This window comes from Zootoca vivipara, chromosome 13 (assembly GCF_963506605.1).
Source record: "Zootoca vivipara chromosome 13, rZooViv1.1, whole genome shotgun sequence".
Taxonomy (NCBI): domain Eukaryota; kingdom Metazoa; phylum Chordata; class Lepidosauria; order Squamata; family Lacertidae; genus Zootoca; species Zootoca vivipara.
Genome location: NC_083288.1, coordinates 46301906 through 46310593, shown reverse-complemented (window position 1 = coordinate 46310593; position 8688 = coordinate 46301906). Strand labels below are relative to the sequence as shown.

The window sequence follows — 8688 nt, the reverse complement described above, 5'->3', positions numbered from 1 at the left end:
TCCAACCACCACCATCTTCACTCACATAGAGAAAAGTTGTAATGGGTGGAATGTAACACTGACTCCAATTTGGCCATGTACTTCAGACAGATTGTGTACACACCATCCATTCAAAGTGCATTGAAAACAGAAGGCATCCCTGACAGAATTTTGATGATTTTAAAATTGATAAGGATGCTGGGAACTGTGATTCTGTTCATAGGGTTCATTGGGGAAAGCCATGTGCTTTAAATGGCAGTTCTGATGACCTTGGACTAGTCCCTATCTATCAGCTACCCTACCTCGCAGGTTTGCTGTGAGGATGAGAGCAGCCCAGTTTCCCCCCAGTCTGAGCATTCTTTCCAGTCCAGATATGCTCCAAGATCTTGGTGGAAGGAGCTGCTACTGAAGAACTTCTGCATTCTTCTGAACTCTTGAATATACTGTGTGTGTGTGTGGAATCTTGACAGAAACATATATGAAATCCAGGAATGGACATATATGCTGTGCCAAATAATTGCACATAATATTAATGCCCTGTTTCCCCAAACATAAGACATACCCATAAAATAAGTCGTAGCAGGATTTCTAAGCATTTGTGCAATATAAGCCATACCCCGAAAATAAGACATGGCTGCCCTCCGTCATGCAGCACTGTGCCCGGGGCCTCCTTCCCGCTGGAATAAGACACCCCCTGAAAATAAGCCATAGTGTGTCTTCTTGAGGAAAAATAAATATATGACAGTGTCTTAATTTCGGGGAAAGACTGTATCTCTTGTATGATTGTCTTCCTTTTTGTATCTGCTGGACACATTGGTGATTCTCTTCTGCCCCCAAAGAAGAACAGTAGTTGTTCCCTTGCTTTGCCTGCTCAGCTTTGAGAGTTTCTGGTTTGTGGTGCTTTGATGCCCCCTCTTCAAACTTCACTAAAGGAATGTAATGAGGGGTTTTTGTCTAAGGTCTAATGGCAAACCTCTCACTGTGTGTCTTGCACAGTAATACACGGCTGTGTCCTCAGGTTTAAGGTTGTTCATTTGCAAATACAGCTGGCTGTTTGAATCATCCCTGGAAATGGTGAATCTTCCTTTGATGGAATCCAAGTAGTAAATGGGAGATGAAGATGTACCTATAAGGGCCACCCATTCCAGGCCCTTTCCTGGAGCTTGTCTCACCCAGACCATCCAGTAGGTGCTAAAGGTGAACCCGGAGGTTCGACAGGTAAGGCGGAGGGACTCTCCAGGCTTTTTTGCATCCCCTCCAGACTCTACCAGCTGGACCTCTGATTGGATGCCTAGAAAGAAAGAGATATAAATGAGCTCTTCTGCATATTATTAGCCATAAGGCTGCCCAATTCTTGTTTTGTTTGAAAGGATGGATTCACCTTTAAAAACACCTGAAAAGAAAACAAGATGAAGCAAAATTATCATTTTTGCCATCTAATGCCTGGAGAGGGTTGAGCAAATTGTGGTCCCAAGTATTCAGGGTCCTGTGGCTGAGGAAGGGAGGGTGTCTGACAGATTTAAAGAGGAAGCAATCTCCAATAATTTGCATACGTAGTAAGGTTAAAGCACCACTACAGCTGTTGGGCAAACTATGGCTCTGAAGGCAAACCGAGTCTATATAACAAGCTTTTATTTTCTAATGTACAGTTTAGAAGTTGTTAGCACAGTAGGTCTGTATATCTCTCTCAGGAAAAAAAAGCAAAATGGGCAAAGTAGGTAGGCATCTTCCTTTATTTTTTCTGTCTTTCTAAAAGATGGGAAGATAATGTCACCTGTAATGTGTGAAATGGCAAATATAAATGCTAATTTTACACAAACCAGTCTCTCTGTTAACTTGCATGTATGCAGAAGAATCCTATTCTGTGCAGAGATGCAGGAGGAATTTGTTTTGAAATGCACTGGAGAACATGGTGGTACACTGAATACAACATCCATACAGTTTAAATGTGTACTTTTTGTGCATTTATTAACAAATTATGGATAAAAAAAGAGAGCAGAACTGAGCAAAACAAAAACAGAAATAGGAAATAATTAGCCATTCTGTTCATCCCTGGGCAGAATTTATTGGAATATAATATATATGATAAGAATAATATTGGAGAAAACTGGATATTGAAACCTGCTTAACCTAAATCATATATCCCAGTTTTACAGTGGACCTTTAAAGTACACTTCACGCAGAGTATACACAGTCAGAAGTTGACCTGGCTAAGAAAACACCACCAAGAGTGTAGGGTATTATCTCCCTTATATGAAACCCCTTACTAGCTGCACACTTGTAAAAGTATGCAGATGAAAATACAAACGGTTGGGTTTCTTTAACTGAAAAACAAACTGACTCTAAAGAGACTTTAAACTAAAGAAAATGCTTTCTCCCACATTCCCACAAACTCCCACATAACTCCCATTAAACTACCCGAGAATTAACAACATTCTAGCATTATAACTAAGCAATCATACTAAGATTCAACTAAGGAATCTCTTAAACTAAGAACAACTGAGAGAGTGATCTACTTAGAGATGAATCAAACTGAAAGAATCTAACTAGGAGATGCAGAAGGCTTTCTGGCAGAGCCTTATATACAAGAAGCAGAGCCCACGCCTGTGGGCAATCAACAGAAATCAGCTGCACCTGTTTCTCTTAAACAGACAGTATTTACATTAGACCGGCTCTAAAGTAACTTGATTATTCAAAAAATCCAACAGAATTAATGACAAGAAGTACTGCATGTGGCTTCTTCACGCATGGAAGAAAAAGATATCACATGCTCCTGGTCCAATTTCCATATCCTGGATTTGTGCCATTTTTATTTATTGCCATCAAACTATTAGTTTGTACTAGTTACATTTTCCCCAGCTATGAATTGTGATCTTTGGGTTGAAGATATAAAGAGAACTGTGAGAAAGTGCCTTCAGGAGTCAAAGGGCTTTAAAGTTACATCTCTCCTCCTCCTCCTCCTCCTCCTCCTCCTCCTCCTCCTCCTCCTCCTTCTTCTTTGCCCTGGAGTTTCCCCCCTGAAGCACAATAAACAGCAATTCAGACATGGACCTTTAAAGCACAGGCCTGTGCCTGGAAAGTACAAAGAAAGCTGAAGTGTGGAGAAGTGCAAAGTCTCGAGGGGCCCACACGATAATGGCCTGCAAGGAAACATCTGAAGAAATTGTTAGTCTGACAGATGAAGCCACCAACGGTACTTGGAACACCATTTGCTTTCAGACATGGGCTGATGACATTGGGTGTTTTTTACACCTCGTTTGCCCTCTTGTGGAAACAGGAGGGAGAAAAAGAGAGTTCTGCAGCCTGGTTTTATGAGAATATGCTTAACACATGAAACTACATTTAGTAGAGGTTTATGAATTTCCCTTCCATTGAGATTGGGCAGAGTGGTCGGCACCAGGCATGTAGCTATGCCCCCGAAACAATTGTTGAGCATTAATCCTTGACTTGTTTGTGATTTCATTAAACTCTGACTCTATTCCCTCTTTGAAATGCTTGTCGAATCACAATGATACAGTTGAATGAGGCTGCTTATCTGTGGTGGGGAAGAGGCAAGGTCTTTTAAGGACATTGCTTTGCTTGGAGGTAAGAACAAAGAACCAGGGGCCCTGCAGATGTTGTTGGACTCCAGATTGCATCAGTCCCATCCAACCTGGCCCATGGTCTTGTTTTTTTCTGCTCTGAGAGTTTCTGGTTTGTGGTGCTTTAGTGCCCCCTCTGGAAACTCTACTAAAGGAATGCAATGAAGGGTTTTTGTCTAAGGTCTAATGAGAAGTCACTCACTGTGTCTCTTGCACAGTAATACATGGCTGTGTCCTCAGGCTTAAGGTTGTTCATTTGCAAATACAGCTGGCTGTTTGAATCGTCCCTGGAAATGGTGAATCTTCCTTTGATGGAATCCAAGTAGTTAATGGGAGATGAAGATGTACCTATTCTGGCCACCCATTCCAGGCCCTTTCCTGGAGCTTGTCTCACCCATGCCATGTAATAGTCTCTGAAGGTGAACCCAGAGGCTCTGCAGGAGAGGCGGAGAGACTCTCCGGGCTTTTTAATGTCTCCTCCTGATTCCGTGAGCTGGATTTCTGACTGGACACCTGAAAAGATAGACTTACGGTTAGACTGCAGGCTCATTTACAACTACAATGTAACAAAGGTCTTTCTCTGAAAGAAGGATTACCTTCAAATACTACTAAAAGAAAAAAATATTGAAGCCAAGATGTCATTTTGCTTTATTTTTAATTGGAAAGTGAGTAAGTAAAAAATCGCAACCCAGGCAGTGACACACTGAGGTTGTGTACATGGGTTTGAGTTAGGGCAGGAATAATATATGGAAGCTGTTTAGATATTTGCATATCTGTGAGGATAAAAGAGCAGCCCAACCCTATGACAACCCCATCTCATTAGGCATACATGTGACTATGGAGTGTCAAAACTTTTTGGCAACACCCATGGGGGGGCAGGGCAGTAGTTGTCCCAAGATATTGATATTGAAGATAAAATTAAACTGACTCAAGCTAGGAATGAAATTGGTAGCAGAATATCCACTCATGGTGCTTTCAACCAAAGAATGGATTGAACATCAATGCCCATTATGGATAATTAAAATACCAGTCTTGGGCATAATGTTGCAAAATGTAGACTTAGATCAACATTCATCAATCTGGTCTCCACTGGTCTTTGGGGACGATCTCAGCCATCTCAGCTTCTGTTTCATCCTCTCTCTGGCGGAAGTTATTCTCTTATAAAATGGAAGTCAACAAATAGGAAAATCTTGTCTACTTGAGCAATGGACATAACAATATGAAGAAGTCATTGGTTCTGGTCAGGCCAGTATAAATGACCCCCAAGCTAAGAATTTCCTGTTTGCACATGGGTTTCTCTTCTCATAATAAATAGACAACTTACATGCACAGACGCTCACTTTAACTCCCTTTTGCTGAATTCTAGGCTTTCTCCATGTTCATTTCATTTTTTAAAGAGCAACATCAACACCAAATGCTCCCAATTTATTACCTTCCACTGAAAGATGCACTGTGCTTTAGGCTGGTTGTGTTAATTCCTTTCTATGACTAGCAATCCATAGATCAGAGACAGAAAGAGAGAGAAATGAATTGAGGCAGCTCTAACACTTTTGCACACTGCATGTAATAAATGTAGAGAGAGAATTGGGGGAGGGAAGTCAAAAGCATCCGCAACTTTTAATAAAGAACTGTTGGAGTCTCCAGAGGAGTGAAATTCTCAAAAACTGAAATGGTTTTTCAGTGATTCAAATGACAAGAAGGGAGGCCAACAACCTCGGGTTCTTTTCACTTTTCCTTGTCTAATGATGATCCATATGTCTGCCATGGTGAGTCCTCTGCACCACACATTCTTACACAAGATGATCTGAATGGTCTCGTTCATGATGTGGAGCTGTCCAAGGCAGTTACAGGAACCAAGACTTCAATGATGGTATCTTCTCAATGAGGATATCTGAGTGGGGCTTCATTTTACACGCATGATGAGCAATTTGTGCCTTACTTTAGGAAGGAAGATGACTTTCTGTTCTGCTACGATGTAGGTGGCCTGATGAATGTCCTCGGAATCACACATGACCCACCAGAATGACAGCTATTCATAGACTCCTAGAATTTGAGTCTCAAGGCAGGGTTGCTGCATAAAGGAAACAGACTTCGATCCATTCCAGTAGGACATGTTGTTTGCAAGAAAAAAAACCTATGACAACCTAAAACTGTTGTTAGATTGTCTTCAGTACAGCAAGTATGGCTGGCATGTCTGTGGTGAGTTGAAGGTGGTGTTGATGGGTCTGCAGATGGGATAAATGAAGTACTGCTGTTTTTTAAGGCAATGAGAAACCTGAGCAAAGACATTGCAGTACGTGAAGCGAGTCGGACCTCAGGAGGAATTTGCTGAAGGTCAGAGAGAAGAATGTGCACCACTCACCACTGACAGAAATGCAGAAAATCCTACCGGTACTACTTGCTCCTACACATCAAACAGGTCTGGTGAAAAACTTCATAAGAGCTTTGGGCCAGACTGAATCAGCTTTCAAGTACCTGGCTGACAAATTCCCTTGACTCAGCAAAGCAAAAAATTACAGAGGGAGTTTTTGTGGGTCCTCAGATCCCCAAGCTGTTTATTTTCACCAGCAAAGAGGGAGCAGCTGTGAGCAAAGGAGGGTTTTTGTCTAGCTTAATAATCACTGTGTCTTTTGCACAGTAATACACAGCTATGTCCTCGGGTTTAAGGTTGTTCATTTGCAGAAAGAGGAGGTTGCTGGAACTGTCTCTGGAGATGGTGAATCATCCCCTCACTTTAACTGAGGAGTGAATGTCAGTAGACCATCCATATGCCACCCATTCCATGCATTTTCCTGGCATGTATCTCATCCAGGTCATGCCATGGCTGCTGAAGGTGAACCCAGAGGCTCAACAGGAGAGGTGGAGGGACTCTCCAGGCCTTCTGATGTCCTCTCCAGACTCTGGAAGTTGGATCACTGTTTGCACACCTCACAATAAAGAGATTTTAATGAGACCTGCTGTGTACCATTAACTGTCAGAGCACCACAGCCTTCTTTATTTGAAAGGATGGATTTACCTCAAAAAACAGCTGAGAAGAAAACAAGTTGAAGTAAAACAATCATTTCCCCCATCTGTTGGAGAGGGTTGAGCAAAATGTGGCCCTCAAAATTCAGGGTGGTGTAGCTGAGGTAGTTAGAGTGTCTGAGTGATTAAAAGAGGAAATGAATTCTGAAAATTTGCATACTGATCAAGATTAAAAAACACCCCTAAAGCTGCTGGGCAAACTATGAATCTGAAGGCAAGACTGATCTATATAATGAGCTCCTTATTTTTTCTCTCTCACACACACCCCCCTTATTTCTTTCTCTATTTCTCATTTTATTAAAACATTTTCATGATACAATTAGATAAAAGGAACTAATGTAAACAAGAAAGAAAGAAAGAAAGAAAGAAAGAAAGAAAGAAAGAAAGAAAGAAAGAAAGACCATATTCTGTCTGGCAATAGAAATGAGGAGGGTCAGCTGCAGTGATAGGCAATTGTTTCCCCTAATATAAAGATATAAGTATGCAATGAACTTATGGGATTGCATATAATGTTAGAAATACTCAGAGTAGACCCACTGGATTGTGAAAGACAATGATTCTCCTGAGTCTCAACAGTAGCTTCCTTTACATCTCCTCTTAAATGAACATTTCACTTGACATGAGGAATGAGGATGAAAAGTTATGCTGGATCACTTGTGAGGGATCACCTTGGAACCTCATATCAAATTGAAGCAAACATTAAAATGGGGGCATTCACAAGGTAGAGGAAAAAGCAAAAAGAAAACAGGGAACAGAACTTAATCAGGACAGTAGACTATCAAGCATGTTCTTGGAAAGAGAGCTATAGTAACAGGAAATTGCTTCCCCCTTTCACTGGAGATCCTGCAAAATGAGGAGGGTACAAAATATGTGTTGTATGGTTAACCCTCATCACCATCATAAGCCCAAATTAATGTCCAAACATATATAACGTTTGAGAATTCCTGTGATATGTCTATCTTCATATATATCACCAAGGTTGCCATTAAGACAGATTAATCAGGAGGTTATGCTGAATGGGACTCAATGTTCAAGAGATCAGCTTCCTCTCTTTGCAATATAACATCTTTCTGTATTTGGAGTAGAGTTAGAAATGTGAGTTCAAAATCAGTTTCCTCTTTTTGTACACATCCCCAATCGGCCTTGTCTCACTGTGCTTCTCGGGCACAGAAATACACAGCGGTGTCGGCAGTTGTTAGGGAGTTTAGCTGGAGAGAGAACTCGTTCTTGGAGCCATCTGAAGAAATGGTTGCTCGGCTTTTCAGAGAAGGGGCATACCATTTGCCCCCTGAGTTGTGATTTGTTGATCCAATCCATTCTAGACCTTTTGCAGGAGGCTGGCGGATCCAGTTCCAAGCGTAAGAAGCAGAAGTAGAAATAGAGAAACCTGTCACTTTACAGACTAAGCTCAGATTTTCTCCAGGTCTCACTGTTCCTGGCCCAGAAGATGCAAGCTGAATGTCCGACAAGGCCCCTTGGGAAAGAGAGAAGATTGGAATTAGCACCAGACACCATCTGATTCAGGCATTAAGTACACAGAGAGGTCTTATTCTTCCCTAGAAGGCATGCTTACATCTTTGAACAGCCGCAAAAGAAAACAAGAACAGAGTGAACTTCATAATTTGTATGGTGTGTGTGAGTGGCCTATTGAGGAAATAAAGACAATTTTTTGAAATGGAGAGAAGGTGAGGATCTTTAATGTGGTGAGTTCCCTTTTGAAGAGGAATTCTGCCCGCCCCTATATTTGCCTGAGCCCCTCCTCCAATGACTGATATAAAATATAAAATGGGTCTTACAAGCAGAATGGTTCAGGCTTTTCCAGGTTTTCCTTATTTGTCATTGAGAATGCCTGGACAGAGAGATAGTTTCCCCTCACCAGCACTTGCTCTTTAGTACATTGCTGTTCTGGGCATTTGTTCAGGCATGTCTGCAAAGGTTCTGTCCCACAAAATTGACTCAGCAGAAAGAGGGGTGGCTCTAAATCCCTCCTCTTTATCCTGCCTGCTGGCACCGCATAAATAGAGAGAGATGGTGAAGCTCCTGAAAGCCCGGAATATATGATTGCATATCCTCCAAGATTCCTCAAATGAAAATAAGGACAGCC

At 41.6% G+C, this 8688-nt stretch overlaps 1 gene segment (V, D, J or C); it reads right to left on the bottom strand.

Annotated features, from left to right (window-relative positions):
- Window positions 1-3708: 3708 nt before the first annotated feature.
- LOC118095743 (immunoglobulin heavy variable 3-11-like) lies at window positions 3709-4268 on the bottom strand. The segment is given in 2 exon segments: window positions 3709-4073; window positions 4157-4268. Coding segments are annotated over 2 exon segments (411 nt in total).
- Between the last annotated feature and the right edge of the window lie 4420 nt (window positions 4269-8688).